At 48.5% G+C, this 23,588-nt stretch overlaps 1 protein-coding gene across 1 annotated transcript in view; it reads right to left on the minus strand.

The window, feature by feature from the left end:
* Positions 1 to 339: 339 nt before the first annotated feature.
* Positions 340 to 23,588, minus strand: part of pacs2 (phosphofurin acidic cluster sorting protein 2) — a 57,262-nt gene continuing 34,013 nt past the window's right edge. Inside the window, exons 4-25 of the mRNA XM_056590934.1 lie at positions 22,731 to 22,856; positions 21,460 to 21,622; positions 20,727 to 20,800; positions 20,275 to 20,355; positions 19,477 to 19,536; positions 18,802 to 18,947; positions 17,131 to 17,221; positions 13,315 to 13,386; positions 12,748 to 12,872; positions 12,230 to 12,362; positions 11,522 to 11,626; positions 11,296 to 11,402; positions 10,626 to 10,780; positions 9,722 to 9,832; positions 8,844 to 8,952; positions 7,801 to 7,833; positions 5,357 to 5,399; positions 5,185 to 5,227; positions 4,139 to 4,277; positions 2,786 to 3,009; positions 1,882 to 1,995; positions 340 to 505 (exon numbers count right to left, since the gene is read on the minus strand). Coding sequence (XP_056446909.1) covers positions 387 to 505; positions 1,882 to 1,995; positions 2,786 to 3,009; positions 4,139 to 4,277; positions 5,185 to 5,227; positions 5,357 to 5,399; positions 7,801 to 7,833; positions 8,844 to 8,952; positions 9,722 to 9,832; positions 10,626 to 10,780; positions 11,296 to 11,402; positions 11,522 to 11,626; positions 12,230 to 12,362; positions 12,748 to 12,872; positions 13,315 to 13,386; positions 17,131 to 17,221; positions 18,802 to 18,947; positions 19,477 to 19,536; positions 20,275 to 20,355; positions 20,727 to 20,800; positions 21,460 to 21,622; positions 22,731 to 22,856 — 2,373 coding nt within the window. The 3' untranslated portion in view covers positions 340 to 386. The remainder of the gene's footprint in view (positions 506 to 1,881; positions 1,996 to 2,785; positions 3,010 to 4,138; positions 4,278 to 5,184; positions 5,228 to 5,356; positions 5,400 to 7,800; positions 7,834 to 8,843; positions 8,953 to 9,721; positions 9,833 to 10,625; positions 10,781 to 11,295; positions 11,403 to 11,521; positions 11,627 to 12,229; positions 12,363 to 12,747; positions 12,873 to 13,314; positions 13,387 to 17,130; positions 17,222 to 18,801; positions 18,948 to 19,476; positions 19,537 to 20,274; positions 20,356 to 20,726; positions 20,801 to 21,459; positions 21,623 to 22,730; positions 22,857 to 23,588) is intronic.

Raw genomic sequence — 23,588 nt, forward strand, 5'->3', positions numbered from 1 at the left:
CCCGAGCAAGAAGACGACCAGCTCTTCACATCCAGACAGCCTCACAGACTCACAAACTGAAGTGTTCAAAATCAAAAGCTCAATCATAACACCAAGCTGCGAGTGAAAAGAGGGAGAGGAAAACACTACGACGTTAATACTCAAATCACGATGTCATGTCGGTTTTCACCAGTTTCAATAAAAACATCAGTTTTTCAAAAAAGGCGGGAAGGAACTCTCCTCAAGAGGCTCTGTTTGACGAGCGTCGTTTGTATGTACGTAACAAATATAATTAATTTAAAAAAGAACACGCAAACATTATGACGCGGGGTAGCAGGTGGGGGAGGGGGGGAGGGCATGGGGTCGGGGTGTGTGTTTGCTTTCAGTCTTTTGGGGGCCGGGGGCCTCTAGTAGGGGCCCTTGGTGTGGCCGAAGATCCCGATGGGGAAGTGCTTGACGTGGGACGACCACTGGGCGGCGAGCTGGAAGAACTTGACGTCGTTCCACTCCACTCCGTCGATCAGCACTGCAGCGGGACGCAAACCGACGCACACAAAACGTTATTCACAATCTACAGCCCGGTAGACCAGAACAAGACATATTCAGAAGAACACAAGAGCGGGTCAGAAAACAGTTTGTTGGAATATAAATCTTGGTTTTGGTTTATTAGCTTGTTCCGGATGACAGGTGGCCAACTGAGTTGTTTAGCGGACTACCACCCCCATGTTATTAACAGGTACTTAATAAGTAGAGGGAGGGTCATCTTACAAGACTGGTCCTCAAACAGCAACATCATAAGTAGAGGGAGAGTATGAGGATGGTACATCATAAGTAGAGGGAGTGTACGAGGAGGGTACATCATAAGTAGAGGGAGGGTACGAGGAGGGTACATCATAAGTAGAGGGAGGGTACGAGGAGGGAACATCATAAGTAGAGGGAGTGTACAAGGAGGGTACCTCATAAGTAGAGGGAGGGTACGAGGAGGGTACATCATGAGTAGAGGGAGGGTACGAGGAGGGTACATCATGAGTAGAGGGAGGGTACGAGGAGGGTACATCATAAGTAGAGGGAGGGTACGAGGAGGGTACATCATAAGTAGAGGGAGGGTATGAGGAGGGTACATACTAAGTAGAGGGAGGGTACGAGGAGGGTACATCATAAGTAGAGGGAGGGTACGAGGAGGGTACATCATAAGTAGAGGGAGGGTACGAGGAGGGTACATCATAAGTAGAGGGAGGGTACGAGGAGGGTACATCATAAGTAGAGGGAGGGTATGAGGAGGGTACATCATAAGTAGAGGGAGGGTATGAGGAGGGTACATACTAAGTAGAGGGAGGGTATGAGGAGGGTACATCATAAGTAGAGGGAGGGTACGAGGAGGGTACATCATAAGTAGAGGGAGGGTACGAGGAGGGTACATACTAAGTAGAGGGAGGGTATGAGGAGGGTACATACTAAGTAGAGGGAGGGTATGAGGAGGGTACATCATAAGTAGAGGGAGGGTACGAGGAGGGTACATAATAAGTAGAGGGAGGGTACGAGGAGGGTACATCATAAGTAGAGGGAGGGTACGAGGAGGGTACATCATAAGTAGAGGGAGGGTACGAGGAGGGTACATCATAAGTAGAGGGAGGGTACGAGGAGGGTACATCATAAGTAGAGGGAGGGTACGAGGAGGGTACATAATAAGTAGAGGGAGGGTACGAGGAGGGTACATCATAAGTAGAGGGAGGGTACGAGGAGGGTACATCATAAGTAGAGGGAGGGTACGAGGAGGGTACATCATAAGTAGAGGGAGGGTACGAGGAGGGTACATCATAAGTAGAGGGAGGGTACGAGGAGGGTACATACTAAGTAGAGGGAGGGTACGAGGAGGGTACATACTAAGTAGAGGGAGGGTACCTCTCAACATGGTCTGCTGTTGCTTGGCAGTGCAGATGAGGCGGCTGATTCCCTCGATCAGCTGACTCTTGCTCTCCACCTCCTTATCTTTACTCTTCTTTGGTAGGAACATGACTGGGGGGGGGGGGGGGAAACAAACCTTTATTGTGGTAGGCTGGCATTGGTTTCACTTTCCATTGAAGTATTAACTTCAATGATAACTTCAAAATAAAAGTCCCCCTAGGACAGAGTTAACCGAACCACTTTGCTAAAACAGGTAACTTTGTAAACTCTTTGAAAGCCGTTCAAATGACATTAAAACATATTTACAGGCTACAAAGGGAAAGGATAGTGTCGCGACTGCTGTGTTTGACTCCCAGGCAAAAAGGTTGTGGGTTCAATCCCCCAAATGTCAGCCGCCTAACCTGTAGGCATCCTTGAGCAAGATTCCCCCCTAACCCCTACCTGCTCCGTACTTACCTGTAACTGAACCACTGCCAAACCCCAACCTGCTCCTTAATGACCTGTAGCTGAACTCACTGTCTATCCCTACCTGGTCCTTACTGACCTGTATCTGAACCCACTGCCTAACCCTACCGGCTCCTTCATCACCTGTATCTGAACCCACTGCCTAACCCTACCGGCTCCTTCCTGAACTGCATCTCGAGTCCATCTAACCCCATTGGATGAAGGCGTCCCCTAAATAGCTAACCTGGTGCCTTTGGAATAAACAATTGTCTAAAAGTTAGATTTATTTTTTATCACTCACAGAAATGAATCAACGTACCAACATTTCATTAAACAAACGTGGTGAAGCCGAGGTAAAGGAGAACACAACGAAATCTCCATTTTAAAAATCAAACCAAATGTTGAGAGGCGTCAAACCCGCCGCGGTGCCGCCATGAAGGTGCCGCTCGTGGCTCACCCTTCTTGTTCTTCTCCTTGGTGACCACGGTCATGGACATGGTGGGCAGCGAGGGGTTGCCCTCGGCGCCCCCCAGTGGCAGCCGGCTGACCTGCAGCGAGCGGAAGGTGCACTTCAGCGTGTTCTTGGACGAGGCGTCGCGCTTCTCCACGTCCTTCTTGCGCTCGGCGGGCGCCACCCAGTAGTCCACCTGCAGCCCCATCAGCTCCCCGGGCCCGCCGCAGCTGGGATTAACGCAGCGCACACGATCAACCACGCGCAGACACGCACGCAGGCATGCACACGCACGCACAAGAACACGCACTCGAACACACACGTACGCGCAGGCACGCATGCGCAGGCACGCATGCGCACATACGTGCACGCACAACACACGTAAACACACAGCCGTTTGTTTGTAATCTGTTTTAATCTGTAATCCGTTCACTTTCTTCTGCGTGTGGGGAGCAAACAGGCCTCACACTTTAAAGGGGTGATATTGTGCCACCAGGGGTGAGCGTGAATAGTCTTTACAAGCCGTCTGAAAATCTGCCTTTTCCTGTGTTTTTGTGACATCACAAGTGGACGTGTCCACCTTGATGTACGATTAAAGCCCAGTTAAGACCAAAGATTCACCTTGCAACGGCTTGCAACTCGCGACTCGTTGCGACGGGACGGGCTGCGACGTTCTAAAACTGGGCCGTTCACACTGGCTGCAACGCGCTGCAACGGGCTGCGACGCTAGGTGGTTTCCCTAGCAACTGTGAACGCTCTGGCACAGCTGAGAGCCGCAACAGCATCATTTGCGTAGGTTAGGTTAGATCAGTTAGGTTTGCGATTAGTTAGGTTTGCAATTATTTTTATTTTTATTTTGCTTGAGAGTGGGCTAGAGTTACTGTGATTTGTCATTCTCCGGATATCGGATATTTCAATCAGATATTTTAATGCTGGAGTGGACAGTACGGTACCGGGACGGAGTAAGGCCGTGACGTACACGTTGTTCTGTGCTGTGATTGGCTGAAGAGAAATAGTAAAATCGCCGCGTTCTAAAACTGGACCCTTGCGATTTGACACGTTCAATCTCTGGCGACTCCTTGCGACTCCTTGCAACGACCCGTTCACACCGCCCCTGCAACGTTCTAAAACCGTCTCGTTGCAAGCCGTTGCAAGGTGAATCTTTGGTCTGAACTGGGCTTAAGAGATCAGCAGTTTGAAACGGCCACAGCGTCTTTCACATGCAAGACGTGGCAAAAAGTACCTTTACACAAAGGTATATTTACGTTTATTCGGGATTGGACTACAACTCTCTGGTGTCCTCACAAAATGGCGGCGCGTCCCCGACGGTGAGGGCCCCGGAGCGTTGTGGAGGTTTACCTGTACGCGCTGAAGCTGGTGTGGACGGAGGGCGAGGAGGGGGGCGGCGTGGGCGAGGCCTCCTTCAGGGAGGGGGACCCCTGAGGGGGGGTGGAGGACAGCATCGAGGAGCCCGGGGGAGCTGCGTCGTCAGAGTCACCTGGAGGGTGGGGGGGGGGGGGGCAACCGTCAGCACACACAACACGCTCCGAGTCTGCACAGAGGGTACTTTGACGTCCTAGGTCTGGGGGAGGGGGGGGGGGGCTCGTGGGGGTCTGCGGGTCCGCACCCCTCAGGTCTTCGCCACTTTGATAACACCAGGGCTGGGGGGACCTAAGGGTTCGGGGTTCGATCCCCGATACCCACAGCCCTACGAGGAGGCGACCCTATGATGTGTACGCTGTGTCTGAACCGGCGTGTGTAGTGTAGTTACTGTGGTTCACTTTGGGTAAAGCGTCTATTGCTTGTATACTAGGGATGTGATGTATCAGAACTCTTGTTATGTGATGTATCCGAACTTTAGTCATGTGATATATCCGAACTCTAGTCACGTGATATATCCGAACTCTAGAGATGGGATCCAAACTCTAGTCACGTGATATATCCGAACTCTAGTCATGTGATATATCCGAACTCTAGTCACGTGATATATCCGAACTCTAGAGATGGGATCCAAACTCTAGTCACGTGATATATCCGAACTCTAGAGATGGGATCCAAACTCTAGTCATGTGATATATCCGAACTCTAGTCATGTGATATATCCGAACTCTAGTTATGTGATATATCCGAACTCTAGTCATGTGATATATCCGAACTCTAGTCATGTGATATATCCGAACTCTAGTTATGTGATATATCCGAACTCTAGTCATGTGATATATCCGAACTCTAGTCATGTGATATATCCGAACTCTAGTCATGTGATATATCCGAACTCTAGTTATGTGATATATCCGAACTCTAGTCATGTGATATATCCGAACTCTAGTCACGTGATATATCCGAACTCTAGTCACGTGATATATCCGAACTCTCATCACGTGACACATCTTCTTATATCTTGCCTGACGTAGCTGAAGCCTGCTCCACCATCCCGACCTTCACCATCTGAAGAGAACGGGCAGAAGATGAGGTTACCAGCAGAACCAGGATCGGAACCGGCTCTCATTCATCTGCAGGCAAACTGTAAACTGCAGACGCACTGCCGGTTAAGAGAAGGTGTCAGCAGGGACTTACCCCGACAAAGGGGATGAACTTCTGGCAAGACTCCTCATCAGGGCTGGGAGGCAGAGTGGGAGACCAGAGAGAGAGAGAGAGAGAGAGAGAGAGAGAGAGAGAGAGAGAGAGAGAGAGAGAGAGAGAGAGAGAGAGAGAGAGGAAGGGAAAGAGAGAACGAGATAAAAAGCAAGAGAACAAGAGAGAGAGAGACAGAGAGAGAGAGAGACAAGAGACAATGAAATATCAACATGCAGTCGACAGTAGGGCCGTTCTACGTGATTTGAGGAAGCGTAAAGGTGAAATCAAAAGAGCCAACAGCCCAGAAGCAGAAGCGCCCCGGTGTTTCAGGGTAGAAGACTTTACTATTCATCACTAGTTCATACGGTTAGTCCCCTCCATCATCCCGACCACTAGGGTTAGTCATTTCCGATGGATAGTAGGAAACTATGTAGTTTGGATACTACATGAGTCACCGACCAACCAGAAACTACACCCCGTCGAAGCATGCTCTGCTGGAAGCCAGGCTAGGGAACCAGGAAAGGGAGGAACCAGGACAGGGGGGAACCTTCCAGCGAGATCATGCTGTCATGATTCAGCAGAGAGCAGCACACATGCAACCCCCTTTCCCCGGAGGAAAGACCACATCTTTCAGAGCAGGAGGAAAGATCTCAGGGTTTCCTTTGGGATCAGCCCAGCACATCAAGACTAGCAGCAGATTAATCAGGGTTTAGACGACAACAGACTGAGGTAAAAGAATAGGTTGGACCAGGAAGTAGACGGTGAGAGACTGAGGTAAAAGAATAGGTTGAACCAGGAAGTAGACAGCGACAGACTGAGGTAAAAGAATAGGTTGGACCAGGAAGTAGACAGCGACAGACTGAGGTAAAAGAATAGGTTGGACCAGTAAGTGGACGGCGAGAGACTGCAATAAAATAAAAGATTGAACCAGGAGGTAGACAGTGCCGACCGCCATCGCACAGGAAGAGCAGCAACCGAGTGATGGAGCTCCCACATGCACTACCTGTAGTAGTGGTAGTGCATGCTAGCTACAGCTAGCTAACGACAGTTAGCCCGCTCGCTAACGGCAGTTAGCTACGGCTAGCTAATGACGGTTAAACTATTTTCCTGGGGCTGACCAGAAAAATAACCTGTGGGTGCCAGGCAGCTAGCGGCTAGGCTAACCGCGCAGCTAATGCTACGTGAGAGGGTTGGTGCTCTTGCCTTGAGGAGACCTGCCAGCGGCTCCCCAGCGAGGAAACAGAGAGACTACAGAGAAGGGAGAGAGGGGACAGGAGAGAGAGAGAGAGAGAGAGAGAGAGAGAGAGAGAGAGAGAGAGAGGGGAAGGAGAAAGGAAAAGAAAAAGAGCGAGAGTCTACACAGCATCCCTCTCTCTCTCTCTCTCTCTCTCTCTCTCTCTCTCTCTCTCTCGCTCTCTCTCTCTCCATTACCACCAGAGCACAACACACTCCAACTGAAAAACATTTAAACTCATCCACACAGACAAGCGTACGTGGCCTGCCTTCAACTCGCCGCTCAAGGGGGGATGATCGTGAATAGATGTGTGAGGTCTTTTCTGCGGTACCTTTGAATTGAGTGTCCGCTTAAAGGGTACCCAAGCAATAGAAATCAAACCCCATCACCAACTTAGCTTTTGTACGTTAAAGGTGACATATTATACCACCAGGTGTGATGTTCAAAACAGCTTGTAATGGCTAATCACACCCGCACCTGTTGGTATAATATGTCACCTTTAAGGGACAGTACTAAACGTACGTCGTAATTAATATAAACAGTGATCTTATCAGTTTTTCGTAGATTTGCATCGTGATGTATTAGATGTAGACGCAAGCCAATAACAGACAGAAACTAGGCAGGAGACAGAGGACAGGAAGTAGAAAGGGTTTGGACAGGAAGAGGCAGGGCCAAGAGGGACGGGAACAAAGAGCTTGAAGGAAACTGGCTTCATGCCACTTTAACAAGTTGATACCTGTCGGAAAAGTCAGCAAACGTTCACGATAATTCGCTACTCCTAACGAATATCGGAATGATACGATGCTTTTTGGCGCTTTGCTGCTACGACTTGCTCAGTTAAAGGCAGATCAAAGGAAATCGGAGATATTCCGATAACAACCTGGAGTTGGATATCGTTAAAATGTTCATACACTGAAGGGGTCAGTCTTTTCTGGCTCATTTTGCACAGTTATAGATTTGGTCCGAGCGGTCGTGTTTTTTTACGAAAATGTACGTTGCATTGTGATTTTTCGATCTACAGTATTTTCTTTTGGGGAGTTAGGAGCTTTCCGGTACTGGATGCTACACCAGAAGGCCGTTAAAGTAGCAGGCAGCGGAAGGAACTGGAAGGAAGGCGGGTCGGAGGGTTGGAGAAGAGGGGTTGTGGACACACAGAACCAAGCACAGGATCTCCAGCAAACACACACAGACTCAAGCGTAGCCACAATACCTTACTGCAAAATCAAAATGAAAGCTCTTTTTCCTTCAGAGATAGAAAGGACGAACAAAAAAATAAACAGGACAGGGAAAAAAAACACATGTTATTCCCACACAGAGATGGAGACCACGGTTTAATGACAACATGTAGATAAACACACGATATATCCCTGAAACCAAACAGTAGTTAGGGTTATATTGTTACAGGGTTATTAGCTGGATGGAGTGTGTCTTCCAAAATTCCTTATCGCATGCTAGAATACATTGTTAGAAGCCCAATGCTCTAACCCTCACCTATGCTCCTTCTTTGCACATGTCATTGTTAAAGCAAACATGTTTTTAAAACACTAATTTAACAGTTACAACACTAACCCAGAAATCTAATATTGCTGGTTTACAGAACAATAAGTCCACCTTCACCCACGCGAAGCTCCCAGTTCCCATTCGAACATAAAACCTGTGTGTGTGTGCGTGTGTGTGTGTGTGTGTGTGTGTGTGTGTGTGTGTGTGTGTGTGTGTGTGTGTGTGTGCGTGCGCGTGTTTAAAGAGGAGCCGCCGACACGCGGCCATCTTGCAGTACCAGAGAGTACCGCCTCACACGCCTTCTGGGAAACAACCCCGCCTCATTGGTCCTTTTTAGACCAATGGGGAACGTGAATCCCCGACCAACTGTCCCATTAAGATTGTTCATTTACATTGAGGTCATTTAGCAGACACTTTTATCCAAAGCGACTTACAATTAGTACATAAGTCAGAAGAAAGAGAAACAGTATATCGCTTACGGTACAGTAAGGATGTTCATATAATCGAGTGTCAAGCACTAACAAACTCTAACTCTTTTAACCCATTCCCCGTATACAACAACGATAGCTAGGATGAGACGCTACACAATGCTAAGTAGTATATTTCAGTACTGCAGGTTTTTCACGTAGAGCTGAGTTGACGTTGCGGGCCGCGGCGGTTGTTTCTAGAAACGCGCATGTGAAGCGGTGCTCTCTGACGCCACTAGGGGGCACTAGGGGGCCCCTCTGGGGGGCAGGCCGGGAGCAGACCTACCTCTTCTGTTTGTAGGTCAGCATGGCCTCTGCGATGGGGAGCTGGTGGGCCCCGTTGGCCCCCAGCATGTACTGCGTTACTCTGGCAACCACGTCCGGGCTCTCCTGCGCTGTTGGGGACACAGGAAGTGGGGTTCACGGTCGGCCCGGCAACACGACACGGAACCAATCGATGGACGCGTCCGTCCGTACGTCCGTAGTACGTCCATCCGTCCGTGGTCACTTTGTCGTTTCTTTGAACCAGTAGCTCAATCTTACACGTCGCGACTTTAATTGATCACTTTTAATGTATTGATGATTAACTAATATTTCAAGCAGGCACCAGTTTTAATCACAAGCTAGCTTAAAGGCTATTTTTATTTCATTTTTATTTTTTTGTTCTGAATGTCCTCAACAGTTTATCCCCCGACTCATAATACTCTTGGTATCACTCTGCTCTGAATACCAGAGCGTGGGTAAGGGTCGATTTTTTTAGTTTTTAAAAGGACTTGGCCGTCTTGCCTCTTTGACATGTTTCTCAAAATCGTGACTTGTGACGATTCGACGAAACCTCCTCTCCAAAAAAATCGAAAAATGAGTTATTTATTCATTCCTACTCGTCTGTAAGGATACCAAAATAATCAGGTCTACTTTTTATTATTGTTATTTTTTACAAATTTGTGCCAAATTATGGAAAATGTTGAAAAAGATTGTGTTTCTGCAATATTCCACGTTTTACAGTTCCATTTTTGGAACTGTAGGATTTCCGTCCACGGTTTTCGCATCGCAGAAATCCCAGGGCTCTACCAGCTGTGTTTGTGATAAAAGCAGGTCTCTATTTAAACGAGAGCCCGGGTTCTGTTCCCTACTGGCCCCCGGGGGCCGGCGGCCGCCTCCTACCCACGACGGGGGCCTCGGCCTTGTGGAAGAGCTCCCTCCATGCTGCGTCCTGGAACAGGCTGTTGTAGCGGTAGTCGATGGAGCCCAGGTACTTGGAAACCGGGTGGGCGCCTGGGCAACACAGAGGAAGAGGAGGAGGAGGAGGAACGTCAGGGCGGGAGAGAGAGGCACTAGGGAGACAGAAGCCTAACGTAAGACCTCCGATGATGAGACCTTGGTTTAGTGACCTCCGGCTCAGTGATGTGTTCGCTGTTTGGAAATGGTGGAAAATGGACTGCATTTATACCATGCTTCTAACCAGTTGCCAAGCGCTTTACAATATGGCCTTACGTTCACCCATTCATGCACACATTCACACACCGACGCTGTTGTCAACCACGCAAGGCGACAGCCAGCTGATCAGGAGCAGTTAGGGTTTTGTATATTGCTCAGCGACACCTCGACACTCCGGGGATCGAACCGGGGATCGAACCAGCAACCTTCCGTTATCCAGCCAACCCGCTCTACCTCCTGAGCCACATGCCGTTTGTATCCCAGTCTGGCTCCCTAAGCCTAGTGTGTCTCACTCCTAGCCCCCTCCTGCTCATCGCAGAACGGGTTCCTTCTCAAGGTTCTACATAACCAGGTTCAGGTTACGTAACAGTACAATAAGTACATTGAAACACAAAAGGCTGGGCCTTCTCAGTCGCCACACCCTCACTCTGGAACTCCCTCTCAAACCTTAAAACCCACCTCTTTAAGATCGCCTTCACCGCATAACCTCCTTCCCTTCTCCCCCCTTCCTCTATTTATATATTTAACTTATAAATGTTCTTTTTAATTTTTTTTATTTTGTGTTCACTCTGTCAAGCGTCTTAGAGTATCTAGAAAAGCGCTATATCGTTTGAATGGGGAGGCTACGCACCGAGGGGGATGATGAGGAAGCGCATGTATCCCAGCCAATCAGGGGTCTTGTGGGTCAGGTGGTCCACGAAGAGGCGGAGCACGGCGCTGAGGTAATGCTGGGGGCCCGCCACCGCCACCTTCATGGGCACCGGGGTCTGCGAGTTACAGTTACAGCTGGGGACAGAGACACACTGTTACACTGGGAGTCACATCTGGGGACAGAGACACACTGTTACACTGGGAGTCACATCTGGGGACCGAGACACACTGTTACACTGGGAGTCACAGCTGGGGACAGAGACACACTGCTGTGTCCCTAACCCTGAGAGAGAGAGAGACAGAGACAGAGACAGAGAGAGAGAGAGAGAGAGAGAGAGAGAGACAGAGAGAGGGAGAGAGAGAGAGAGAGAGGGAGAGAGGGAGAGACAGAGAGAGGGAGAGAGGGAGAGAGAGAGAGAGAGAGAGAGGGAGAGAAAGAGAGAGAGAAGAGAGAAACAGAAAGAGAGATGGACTCAAAGACAGAGAGAAGGAGAGAGACAGACAGACAGACACAGAGAGACACACAGAGAGAGCTGGGGACAGACACACTGCTGTGTCCCTAACCATAACAGAAAGAGAGACAGACATAACGACAGAGACGGAGACAGAGACAGAGACAGAGAGAGGGAGAGAGAGAGAGGGCTACGTACAATCTCTGGATGCGGGACACGATGGTGTTGAAGGCGGCCTGGATGTCGGCCGTGGTGCAGGTGCAGACCACGGGCAGCTGGTGGTTCTGCAGCACGTCCGCCAGGTACTGGGAGACGAGGGGAGACGGAGCACACGGCCGTACGTTAGAGCCCGTCAGGGGTCAAAGAGCTCTCCCGATGCCTGTGTGTTCCCGCCCAGGCCCAGACCCCCCGGGGCCCCGCCCACCTGGCCCTGCCAATCGGAGGTGTTGACCAGGATGATGCTGTCGGGCAGGTGCTCGTCCGACACCAGGATGTGGTTCAGCTGGTCGTACACCGTCTTCCTGGGGATCTGTGTGGAGCGAAACAAACGCACCCAGACTCATCAGCCTCCGTCATCTAAAAAATAGCACTTAAGATCGTGTAGCATCTTATCCTAGCTATCTTTGTTTTTTTACGGGAAGCGGGTTAACCTAACAATTGTTAGAGCTTGCGCAAACAATTCGCACCGGTTACAACATTTTCACTTTTCCGCAAATTTCGCTGGATGCTTGGTCGTGGCGGTCAATCAGCGTTCACTCCCTGAAGTCCACAGTGAACCGCAGCATGTCGGAGAAAGGGATTGATGTTCACAAGAGAGACCCTCCTTCTTCCTTTATCCTCCAAAACCCTATCCTAAAATCAAACCGCGCGAACCGAACCGCGCGAACACGCAGAGCGAATATTCGCTTTGCTCTTAGGGTGAACGCACAGTGAAAGGGAAAGTAGGTGACTTTCCAAGGATTCGGTGGTCAGGTTTTAATCTGAATTGAAACCTATGTCTGTGTTACGCAAAAGATAACCAATAGGACACCTGCTGTATTGACCATGTTGCAGCAGACCAGGTTGTGGCAGCAACACCAATGCAGTTTGGTCCTTAATAAAAGTGTTGTGGCCTGCAGTGCCGCCCTCCCACCTGCAGGTGGCAGCGTGTGTCCAGGGCGCGCTCGTTGTCCAGGCTGTTGGCTCTCTCGTTCTGAGGTCTGCTGGGCTGCCGCTCCTTCAGGGACGTGCTGCGGCCCCGACGACCCGCTAACTTGGGCTCCTGCCTGCATGGACAGGAGGAGGGGTTAGACAGGGAATCCAGATTCATGTCATTGTGGGGCAGCTAGGGCTTAGAGAGTGAATCCAGATTCATGCAATTGGAGCTGTTGTATTAACAGTATGTATGTCATAATGTGTGTGTAGATGTCTCACGGCACCAATGTCAGCCATCAGAAATCAAGACTGCAGTGTCTGTCGTCTCACCACCAGAGGGGGACATTCCTCAGTGTCCCTTTAATTTATTATATCCCATTGTGGAATACAGGGCCATAAACTACCACCACAAAAAACTGTATAAAGTTATGTTTAGTTGATGATTTGTTAGTTTGTCTTTGTGATCAACAGTCCGATAAGGTACGTGTCAAGAGCTTCTCCAAAGTGTGTATTTACCTGTTGGATGAAATGATGAGCGATTCTGTTTTCGTCATCTTGCCAATAGGAGGCAGTCTCTCCAGAAACATGTCCATGTTGTCCATCTCTAGCTCGGTGGTGGGGGTCACGACCCCTGGCTGCTCCTGGAAGGTGACGCCCCCATCCCCCAGAGAAAGATCAGTGAGCATTTATCACGTTGCGGAATCTGTTAAATCAAACACATTTTTCTGGGGCCAAAACGAAACAGTTCCATCTCTGACCACTAGAGGGCAGAAAAGGACTGCTCACCGACTACTTGCTTTCATTTTCTCATCACACAAATTCTATCTATCAATCTTCCAGGATTTGAATTGAGCAAATTTGGATTTAGATGCACGGCAACAACAACACAGGATCGACCACGACACACGACGGAGGAATTAGACACATTAGTGAGTTTACTAGTGTTAGTGAAGTGAGTGGCCGGAAACAATACATTATTATCAGCAAGAAGTGAGAGATTGATACGACTAAAATTAAAACTAGCTCTTGACGATCCCTAACACAGTGCAGCTTAACAACGCACAACCACAGGGAAGTACTCACAAAGGACACGGTATCAGACACACTGTCGGCCGGGAACTTAGCCCCGACCCCGCGCATATTCTCCGGCTCCACCTGGGGGGAGGGAGGAGGCCAGCGGTTAGTCTAGTGGTTGAGGTTCAGGGCTTGAATCCCAATCTTTGCAGTCTCCTCGAAGGCATCCCAGAGCGAGACCATGGAGCATAGAGCATAAGGACATGAATCTGGATTCACTGTCTAACCCCTACCTGCTTCATAAGGACATGAATCTGGATTCACTGTCCAACCCTTACCTGCTCCACAATGACATGACTCTGGATTCACTGTCTAACCCCTACCTGCTCCACAATGACATGAATCTGAATTCACTGTCTAACCCCTACCTGCTTCATAATGACATGAATCTGGATTCACTGTCTAACCCCTACCTGCTTCATAATGACATGAATCTGGATTCACTGTCTAACCCCTACCTGCTTCATAATGACATGAATCTGAATTCACTGTCTAACCCCTACCTGCTCCGCAATGACATGAATCTGAATTCACTGTCCGACCCCTACTTCCAGCTTAATAACATGAATCTTTTCCACTGTCTAACCCCTAACTGTTCCTCTGTCTCCTCCTCCTTAATGATCAATCTGAATTCACTGTCATCAGTTTCACCCAAAGCATCTTAATACAAAGTAATAGTGAGTAGCAATCATGGTTAATTAGTATTCTCCGAGTGGATTGAAGGTCTTCCTCCAGAGGAAAAGGGAGATTAGCAGTCATCATTTGATTCGGCTCTCCGGTGCCTTAATGATGACTCGCTGTTTGGCCTCCAGGTGATCATCACCTGGCTGTCTCTGGGGATTACCCCTGCTGTCTGGGGGTGTGGAGAGGCTGTACCTTTGGGTCAAGTGTTTACCACCACATCCCAGCAGCCACTCTGTCTGCTGCACTCGGTCTAATGTGTTTACCTCTTCTTCAAATCGTGCTTTCGTGTCACGTGCGTTTTTGAGGTCAAAACCCGGCCAGCCCTGTAAACTTTCTACTGGATCACTGAAAGTCAACGTAAAGGACGGCCATGTCAACAGGGGATTTGAGCACCGTCATGAGGTCTGTACCTCGACTCTTGTTGACACAGTTCTGTTAATGTCTTTTAAACACCGGCGGTTTAAGTCCGGACTCCGGCGGTACAAAGGGATGAGGGTAAGAGGGGTCTAAAAAACGTCGGAATAAAAACATCCCTGTGTTGTGACAAAAGGTAACTCGGGTTTAAACCCGCGGTGCGTTTGGCGTCCACCCGGTCAACCACGTGTTCCCGTTCGCTCCAAGGTCCCCGGGATAACCTACCGCGACCTGTGACCCTCGCAGGAGTACCGACACACAAACACACATCAATAAAAGGATCAATAATCGACTTGATTACCGCCATCTGATTATTGGCCTATTTGATGACTGCCTATTTGAATAGATATCGCATATTCTGTCCCCCCCCCGGATAAATACTACCACTCTGTAGAGCGAGCGGTGGAGGAAATTCATTCACGAGGGGCAAATAAGGGTTGCCGTGGCAACAGAGCATCCCTCCCCCTCCACCTCCTCCTCCACCTCCCCCCAGGGGGGACGGAGGCGCCAGAGTCTGCTCCCCCGTCGGCCCGCATTGTCTGATACTCCTCCCCAGGGAGGAGGTGCAACCCCGCCCCACCAGACCCCCACCTCCTCCACCTCCTCCACCTCCTCCTGCTTCTCCACCACCTCCTCCTCCACCTCCCCCACATCCTCTTGCTCCTCCAACACCTCCTCCTGCTCCTCCTCCACCACCTCCACCTCCTCCTGCTGCTCCTCCTCCACCTCCCCCCGCTCCCCCACCTCCCCCTGCTCCTCCACCTTCTCCACCTCCTCCACCTCCTCCTGCTCCTCCTCCACCTCCTCCACCTCCTCCTGCTCCTCCACCACCTCCTCCTCCACCTCCTCCACCTCCTCCTGCTCCTCCTCCACCTCCTCCTGCTCCTCCCAAGTGGAGCCAGCAGCAGGCTCACAGGCGGGTGGTGCAGAGCTCGGGGTTGGGTGGTGCTATCGGGCTAGTTGTGCTTCATAGTGCACCATGTTGAATGGTGTTGAGTGGGGTTGACTGGTGGTCATCACTCGTGTTTTAGAGTGTTTAATGGGATGTACCAGTACCGGGTGTTGGACAGTAGTGGTTGGTGTTGTCTATCAGCCGTGTTGAGTAGTGCTGAATGGGGATTAATAATGCAGCGTGTAAAAAAAATGTGAAGTCAGGTTTCATAAAAATAATATTGCAGGGTGCACTAGTGCTTAGCCATGTTTAGCAGAGTGTTAACTGGTGTTGGGTGGTGCTATGACAGTAAGTAGTGTTAACTAGTGTTGGGTGGTGTTAGAGAGTAACTAGCGTTAACTAGTGTTGGGTGGTGTTAGACAGTAACTAGTGTTAACTAGTGTTGGGTGGTGTTAGACAGTAACTAGTGTTAACTAGTGTTGGGTGGTGTGAGACAGTAACGAGTGTTGGGTGGTGTTAGACAGTAACTAGTGTTAACTAGTGTTGGGTGGTGTGAGACAGTAACTAGTGTTGGGTGGTGTTAGACAGTAACTAGTGTTAACTAGTGTTGGGTGGTGTGAGACAGTAACTAGTGTTGGGTGGTGTGAGACAGTAACTAGTGTTGGGTGGTGTTAGACAGTAACTAGTGTTAACTAGTGTTGGGTGGTGTTAGACAGTAACTAGTGTTAACTAGTGTTGGGTGGTGTTAGACAGTAACTAGTGTTAACTAGTGTTGGGTGGTGTTAGACAGTAACTAGTGTTAACTAGTGTTGGGTGGTGTGAGACAGTAACTAGTGTTAACTAGTGTTGGGTGGTGTGAGACAGTAACTAGTGTTGGGTGGTGTTAGACAGTAACTAGTGTTAACTAGTGTTGGGTGGTGTTAGACAGTAACTAGTGTTAACTAGTGTTGGTTGGTGTGAGACAGTAACTAGTGTTAACTAGTGTTGGGTGGTGTTAGACAGTAGCTAGTGTTAACTAGTGTTGGGTGGTGTTAGACAGTAACTAGTGTTAACTAGTGTTGGGTGGTGTGAGACAGTAACTAGTGTTAACTAGTGTTGGGTGGTGTGAGACAGTAACTAGTGTTGGGTGGTGTTAGACAGTAACTAGTGTTAACTAGTGTTGGGTGGTGTTAGACAGTAACTAGTGTTAACTAGTGTTGGTTGGTGTGAGACAGTAACTAGTGTTAACTAGTGTTGGGTGGTGTTAGACAGTAGCTAGTGTTAACTAGTGTTGGGTGGTGTGAGACAGTAACTAGTGTTAACTAGTGTTGGGTGGTGTTAGACAGTAACTAGTGTTAACTAGTGTTGGGTGGTGTTAGACAGTAACTATTGTTAACTAGTGTTGGGTGGTGTTAGACAGTAACTAGTGTTAACTAGTGTTGGGTGGTGTTAGGTGTTAACTAGTGTTGGGTGGTGTGAGACAGTAACTAGTGTTAACTAGTGTTGGGTGGTGTTAGACAGTAACTATGTTAACTAGTGTTGGGTGGTGTGAGACAGTAACTAGTGTTAACTAGTGTTGGGTGGTGTTAGACAGTAGCTAGTGTTAACTAGTGTTGGGTGGTGTTAGACAGTAACTAGTGTTAACTAGTGTTGGGTGGTGTTAGACAGTAGCTAGTGTTAACTAGTGTTGGGTGGTGTTAGACAGTAACTAGTGTTAACTAGTGTTGGGTGGTGTTAGACAGTAACTAGTGTTAACTAGTGTTGGGTGGTGTTACAGTAACTAGTGTTAACTAGTGTTGGGTGGTGTGAGACACTAACTAGTGTTAACTAGTGTTGGGTGGTGTGAGACCCCTCACCGGACTGGGTGGCTCTCGGTGGCTCCGGCTGCTGTGAAGGCTGCCGATCTCCGTCTGGGAGCTGGAGAGAGACAGTCCCTCGAAGTAGGGCCTGGAACACAGAACACAAGGTTAGAGCCTGGAGCACAGATCCACAAGGTTAGAGCCTGGAACACAGAACACAAGGTTAGAGCCTGGAGCACAGATCCACAAGGTTAGAGCCTGGAGCACAGAACCACAAGGTTAGGGCCTGGAACACAGAACACAAGGTTAGGGCCTGGAACACAGAACCACAAGGTTAGAGCCTGGAACACAGAACACAAGGTTAGAGCCTGGAGCACAGAACCACAAGGTTAGAGCCTGGAACACAGAACACAAGGTTAGGGCCTGGAACACAGAACCACAAGGTTAGGGCCTGGAACACAGAACCACAAGGTTAGGGCCTGGAACACAGAACCACAAGGTTAGGGCCTGGAACACAGAACCACAAGGTAAGGGCCTGGAACAAAGACCACAAGGTTAAGGCCTGGAACACAGAACAACAAGGGGAGAGTCAGGATCCATTAACCAGGTTAAGATATACACCAGGTTAGGATTCCTTAACCAGGTTATGAAATCACAGAACACACCAGGTTAGTTTCCCTTAACCAGGTTAAGATAATACACCAGGGTAGGATCCCTTAACCAGGTTAAGATAATACACCAGATGGAGATGCCCGCTGAGAAGGAGACAGGGGGAGAGAGGAGCTGGGATGACACAGCAGGTCTTATCAGATCCATTACTGCTGCAGCGTAAATATTGTTGGAGGTGGGATGGAAACGCTCTGACCCTGGGAACAGCGAGCCTCCATTCCTCCTGAGGGGTCACTTCCCCCTGACCCTGACCCTTCAGGAGGAATGGAGAAAGCCCCCCGTACTTCTTAAAAAATCTAAATTTGAATCTTATACATTTATGTTAACAGTTACGGAGGACAAAATAAATCAGCTGTTGAACATCATTACATCCTGCTGCCAACCACACAACAGGAAATGTAATCAAGACAAAGCGGAGAGGATATTGCCCAGTATATTTCTTATCAGTCAAATGGTATTAAAGAGAGAGAGAGAGAGAGAGAGAGAGAGAGAGAGAGAGAGAGAGAGAGAGAGAGAGAGAGAGAGAGAGAGAGAGAGAGAGAGAGAGAGAGAGAGAGAGAGAGAGAGAGCGAGAGAGAGAGAGAGAGAGAGAGAGAGAGAGAGAGAGAGCGAGGGAGAGAGAGAGAGAGAGAGAGAGATAGAGAGAGAGGGAGAGAGAGAGAGAGATGCTGTAATTAACAAACAAAGAGTCTTCTTTGTGTAGTAGTTTTGTGGTTGGTTTATTGTGTGAATTTCCGGAACAGATTGTATCCATCACTCCTGAAAGTGCACATACAAACTGAACACAGACACAGACACACACACACAAACATAGACAACACACACACACACACACACACAAACCAACACACACACAAACAGACAGACACAGACACAGACACACACACACACACACACACACACACACAAACCAACACACACACAAACAGAAAGACACAGACACACACACACACACACACACACACACACACACACAACCCAACACACACACCCACACACCCACAAACAGACAGACACAGACACACACACACACACACACACACACACACACACACTGACTTGAGCTTGGGCTTGGGGGTGCTGAGCACGCTGTCGTCGTCCTCCAGCTCCGGGCCGCTGTCGCTGGGGTTCTCGAAGTCCAGACTCTCCAGGTCCTCCTCCAGCTCCGGGGCCGCCTCGGCCGGGTCCTGCTCCGAGTCCAGCACCTACACACACACACACACACACACACACACACACACACACACACACACACACACACACACACACACAGTTAGAACATAGGTATACACACACACACACACACACACACAGTTATAACATAGGTACACATACACACACACACACACACAGGTATTACATAGGTATACACACACACACACACGCACACACACAGTTGTAACAGGTATACACACACACACACACACACACACACACACACACAGTTATAACATAGGTATACACACACACGCACATAGGTATACACACAGGTATACGTACACACAAACACACACACATACGGATACACAAAAGTGTACACACACAGACCCAAACAAACACGCACACACACACGCACACACACACACACAAACAGGTATACACATAGGTATACACACACACACACAGGGATACACAATACAGAAAGTATACACACACATACATAGGTATACACACTCTTAGATATACACACACATACTCAAACACACATACTGTGCGTGCGTGTGCAAAACCCACCTCGTCTGATACTCTGAACCTCCTCAGAAGAGCCACAACCCGCTGCTTAAAGTTCTGCTGCTGTAACACACACACACACAACCGCACACACACACACACACACACACACACACACACACACACACACACACACACACACACACACACACACACACACACACACACCCCCACAAACACACTCACAATGGTTTAATTCACAATCATGTGTTTCTATTTGTCTGAGTAATGTTCTATAATCATGCGGATTATCAGGGATATAAAAGTTGCCCTCTTTTAAAGATTTTAGAACAGAACAAAAAAATCCATTATATCAAATCCGCAATTTCTTTCACTTGGTTAAAAAACAAACCACAAAACCACTTTGAAATGCACCCTTGCCTGTCACAGTTTTCCCTCTAAGGAAAAGGGCACTTTAAGACTGATTGCTCCCCGGAAACGTTTAGTTCTACAGAAGACGCCCATCACAGAGAAGGAGGATGGATTAGCTTACAGTACAGGCTGGGTATTGATCCAGCAGCGCTGGCGTGTACTTATGAATTGATCGATAACAGAGCTAGCATCATGCCTGTTCCATGTTCCGGTAAACAGATGGACGTCAGCTACACCCTGCCATTATCACTTTACAGTGATCCTCACAGCCCTAAAGGTCCTCAGAACCAGAAACGAAACACTTTGCTAACCTCAGTGTAACAAGCTGAACAAACCACATCACACATTGGGGCGGGAATTCAAATGGAAAATTCCGTAATGGTGAAGGCAGAGTGATCCCAACAAAGAAGGATGCTAGCAGGTCCGTACCCTGGTGATGGAAGGCGTTCTGACGATCGACCGTCGCTGCTTCTTTGGCTTCCGCACGTCGTACTCGTCTTCCTCAAGATCCTGAAAACATCCACCAGGCCTGGGTTAGTCCCCTCAGGTAGCTACTAGCTATACATACACCCAAACCCAAACCAAGACCCAAGGTAGCGCACATGACATTATGTTTGTATTGTGTAGGACATTTTTAAGTTCAACATTTAGAAATGTCATGGTCAACATTAGACAACCTAAATGTCAACTTCAGATAATCTTAAAGTCAAAGATGAAATCGATGCTAGGCGTCGAGTTGAAACCTTCAATCAGCAAACACCTTCTGAAGGTCCAAGTTATAGTTTTAAGTACCAATTTAAAATCTCAAGGTCAACGTGATACAGTTTCAGGTTAAACCTCGGGCCGTTGTCCCAAGGTCCCTCGCGCCCGGTCGGCCTCACCTGGCCCTGGACGGCGTCATCGCTCGCCTCCTGCTCCGACGAGAAGCTCTCGTACTCTTCCTCCGAGTAGTTATCTGAGGAGGAGGAGGAGCAGGGCATGACTTCACATGAGTGCTCCTGAACCTGTCCATGAGGTTACATCTACCTCTGAAACACACCCTGCTCTACTCTACTCCACTCTGCTCTACACTACTCCACTCTACTTCACTCTACTCTACTACACTGAACTCTACTATACTGAACTCTGCTCTACTCTACTACACTCTACTCTACTACACTGAACTCTGCTCTACTCTACTACACTCTACTCTGCGGTACTCTACTTTACTGTACTCTACTTTACTCCACTCCACTCTACGGTACCCTAATCTACTCTGCTCTACTCCACTCTACTCCACTCTACTCTACTCTGCGGTACCCTACTCTACTCTACTCCACACTACTCCACTCTACTACATTCTACTCCACTCTACTCTGCGGTACTCTACTCTGCTCCACACTACTCCACTCCACTACATTCTACTCTACTCCACTCTACCCTACTCTAGTCTACTCTACTCCACTCCACTCTACCCTACTCTACTCCACTCTACCCTACTCTACTCTACTCCGCTCTACCCTGCTCTACTCTACCCTACTCCACTCTGCTCTACCCTCCGGTCCTCTACCCCTGGGCTGTCCGGGGGGCTGGCGGCGGGGGGGGGCGCTCCCGGGGGGGGGGGGGCGGGCGTACCCGAGCACTTGGTCTTCTGCTCCCCTTGCAGCGCGGCGTCCTCGTGGTCGATGGGCTGGCTGGACAGGGAGAACACCCAGATCTCCGCCACCTTGCCCAGGGCCTCCTTCTGGTTGGAGCACAGCGGGAGCACCTGGCCGCCCTCGGTGGGGTGCTGCATCACCTGGGGCCGGGGAAGGTGGAGGCCGTGAGGGGGTGGATGGACCACACCGGGTGGTGTTTTGGCATCGCAGTTGCGTTCCGATGTCAGGACCGTCTAAGGATGTCTTTAGACATCAAGGCCCAATCCCATTTCTACCCCTTACCCCTTTCCCTTATCCCTCCCCCTTGTTTTGAAGGGGTAAGGGTAAGGGGTACGGGAAAGGGGTAAGGGGTAAGGGGTAAGGGGTAAGGGGAAGGGGTAAGGGGTAGAAAAGGGGTAAGGGGTAGAAATGGGATTGGGCCCAAGACTCACCTGCTCAGAGTCTTCCAGACTCTGCATAGCCTGGTTCTGTGAACATCCTTACCGTACCAACCGCAATATATTGTTTCACTTTCTTCTGACAAATGTACCAATGTACTAACCCTTGGATAAATAAGTCTGCCAAATGCCAGTTCCCAAGTAAGCTGCTAAACGGCTGGATGCAGCCGTTTAGCAGCCGTTTACATTTAACAGACTTTCACCCAAAGTGACATAAAGTTAGTCAATTTGTCCGAAGAAAATAAACAATATATCGCTGTCGGTACAGTAAGGATGTTCATAGAACCAAGTGCCGAGCACTAACAATGGCTAGGTTAATCCGTTAATCCACACATCCCTTTCCCGAGTGGAGAAACCACAGGAGTGGAACTGAAGCGCTGAGGAAGTATTTCCGTCTGAGACCACACTCCGCATGGTTATGGAAAAAGCATAATGATTAAAACCCCTGAAAAAGCATTTAGGATCAACTAGGGTAACTAAGTAATCTGTAAATGCATTTGGATTATATGAAAAAAAAATCCTTTCAGACAAGAGGATTGGATTTTTACGCAATGTGTTTCAAAATTTAACACTGTTTATGAAACCAAGACAAATTATGGATTTTAGAGTGTTCTTCAATTTTGACAATAACGAAAAAAACAGAAAACATTATTCTGTTCCAAGGATGATTGGCTTAAACTCCCTAACAACAGGCCTGGGCTACGTTAGCGACAGGCCTCTTAGTTTAGCAAGAATCCAAACTGTAAATTAGCTTAGCGAGAAGCCAACAGGCCTGTTAGCTTAGCTTATGTTCTAAGTGTGCCTGTGGTACCTCAGCCATGTCGATGGTTCCGGCCGCTAGCGTCTTGTAGCCCAGGATGGTCCGGTTCTTGTACCTCTTACGCCTCTGGAGTAGAATCTGGAGCTTGTTCCCCTCACGCTTCAAGAAGTGTGGATACTGAGGACACAGAGAAGAACAATCAGAACAAGGGCCTAATTAAGACAGAGGGGGAGCGATTTAAAGGCTATCATCAAAACCCAGGCAAGTCAAAACTATCTCACAATAACGGCTCAAATCCTTGAGTTAGCTCTAGCCGATCACTAGCCAAAGTAGTGTAATGGATAGTGGGCAGGCTGCGCCTGATTCCGGCAAAGTACTTTGCGTTCAAAACCATGGGATTTGAGTTGAGTTCAACTAGCTATAGTAGCATCGGTTTTGGTAGCTATAGGGCTAGCCGACACCTAGCCATAGAAGCGTTGTTGAAATATATATGAAGTCTGTAGGTTAACATCCTAAAAGTTGTAAACTAATTATAAAATATCAACAATTACTTCATAATTTTATTTTCTAAATCATACAATATATATGAATTGATTTCCTGTTGCTTTCATAGGTCGAATCATGAACCTGGAATTTTGTATTTGAGTTGTATTTAATTTTTGAATTAAGTCACCTCATGTAATATTTTGTCGGTCATTCTAAATAATATTATGGTATATTTTATAGGTAAAGTCTCATTACGTCTTATTTTCAAGGTCAATTCTAAGTCCCCTTATTTTGTATTTTATTGGTCATTTCGAAGGCTCATTATATCTTATTTTCTAGGTCATCCCAAGTCTCCTTATGTTATATTTTCTAGGTCATTTCTAAGTCTCCCTATGTCGTATTTGAAGTCATCTTATGTTACAG

Source organism: Gadus chalcogrammus, chromosome 5 (assembly GCF_026213295.1).
Source record: "Gadus chalcogrammus isolate NIFS_2021 chromosome 5, NIFS_Gcha_1.0, whole genome shotgun sequence".
NCBI classification, from domain to species: domain Eukaryota; kingdom Metazoa; phylum Chordata; class Actinopteri; order Gadiformes; family Gadidae; genus Gadus; species Gadus chalcogrammus.